This window comes from Cebus imitator, unplaced genomic scaffold, assembly GCF_001604975.1.
Source record: "Cebus imitator isolate Cc_AM_T3 unplaced genomic scaffold, Cebus_imitator-1.0 Scaffold228, whole genome shotgun sequence".
Classification (NCBI taxonomy): domain Eukaryota; kingdom Metazoa; phylum Chordata; class Mammalia; order Primates; family Cebidae; genus Cebus; species Cebus imitator.
In genome coordinates this window covers 3,314,079-3,315,490 of record NW_016107543.1, presented here as the reverse complement: position 1 = coordinate 3,315,490, position 1,412 = coordinate 3,314,079, and the positions used below count along the sequence as shown (strand labels likewise).

Genomic DNA, 1,412 nt, shown 5'->3' with positions numbered 1-1,412 from the left:
TGGAGTTTTGATCTTTTTGCTCTTGTTGCCCAGACTGGAGTGTAATGGCTCGATTCCAGCTCACTTCAACCTCTGCCAACTGGGTTTAAGCAATTCTTCTGCCTCAGCCTCCTGAATAGCTGGGACTACAGGTTTGTGCCACCATGCCTGGCTAATTTTGTATTTTTTTTTTTTTAGTAGAGACGGAGTATCTTCATGTTGGTCAGGCTGGTCTCAAACTCCTGAATGTTTAAGTCTGGGTGTGGCTGGGTGTGGTGGTTCATGCCTGTAATCCCAGCACTTTGGGATGCCAAGGCAGGCAGATCACCTGGGGCTGGGAATTCAACAAGACCAGTCTGACCAAAATGGAGAAACCCCCATCTCTACTAAAAAATACAAAAATAGCCAGGCATGGTAACGTGAGCCTGTAATCCCAGCTACTGGGGAGGCTGAGTCAGGAGAATCGCTTGAACCCAGGAGGCGGAGATTGCGGTGAGCCAAGATCGCACCACTGCTCTCCAGCCTGGGCAACAAGAGCGAAACTGCATCTCAAAAAAAAAAAAAAGAAAGAAATTAAAACAAAGTTTTAAGAGTATGTTTTAAATATTCCAGAAAAATCACATATTTGGTGTTTCAATAGGAATTCATAGCAGGGACAAAGCAGAAAATGGATTTTCATGTGTTGCTTAAATGTACTATTTTCCTTTCCATTTGAAATAATAGACCTTGAAGGTGATGATGCTAAGGATAGTGTACCACTGTCTTCAAGCCCTCCTGCTACACATTTCCCAGATGAAACTGAAATTACAAACCCAGTTCCTAAAAAGAATGTGACAGTGAAGAAGACAGCAGCAAAAAGTAAGCCTAAATCTTTGAGATGAGTTAATGTTGCAATTAACTAACTGGTTTCCACAAGTCAGTTTCAATTTTTTATTGCCAAAATTTACTATTGATATTACAAATTAAACCTTTTCCAAATGGAAACAATTTCTTTTAGATCTTTATAATCAAAATTAGTAGTCAAGGCTGGTCCAAAATAGTAAGTCATCTCTATTGATTGTTCATTCAGTTACATATCAAACTCCTTGTTCTACTGTTTTCCCCCTTCTTACTACTGCACTTGATTAGTCAGAAAACAAAAGCTAGGCACAGTGGCTCATGCGTGTAATCTCAGCACTTTGGGAAGCTAAAGCAAGAGGATCGCTTGAGGCCAGTAGTTCAAGGCTGTAATAAGCTGTGATCAAGCCACTGCTCTCCAGCCTAAGTGAGAGAGACCCTGTCTTCAAAATAAGATAGTCCAAAGGTTTAAAATCAGCACATTTCTCTCAATATCAGGTTTCATCTAGTTCATTTCTATGACAAGGTTAGGATTTAAAAGCAGTTGCAATGTTTAATATGAAACTTTTTTTTTTTTTTTTTTTTTTTTTTTTTTT

General features: G+C 39.2%; 1 protein-coding gene across 1 annotated transcript in view; it reads left to right on the top strand.

Annotated features, from left to right (window-relative positions):
- The window catches only part of TOP2A (DNA topoisomerase II alpha), a 30,733-nt gene that overhangs the window by 27,702 nt on the left and 1,619 nt on the right, over positions 1-1,412 (top strand). The window contains exon 33 of the mRNA XM_017497141.2: positions 703-837. Within this exon, the coding sequence (XP_017352630.1) occupies positions 703-837 (135 nt within the window). The remainder of the gene's footprint in view (positions 1-702; positions 838-1,412) is intronic.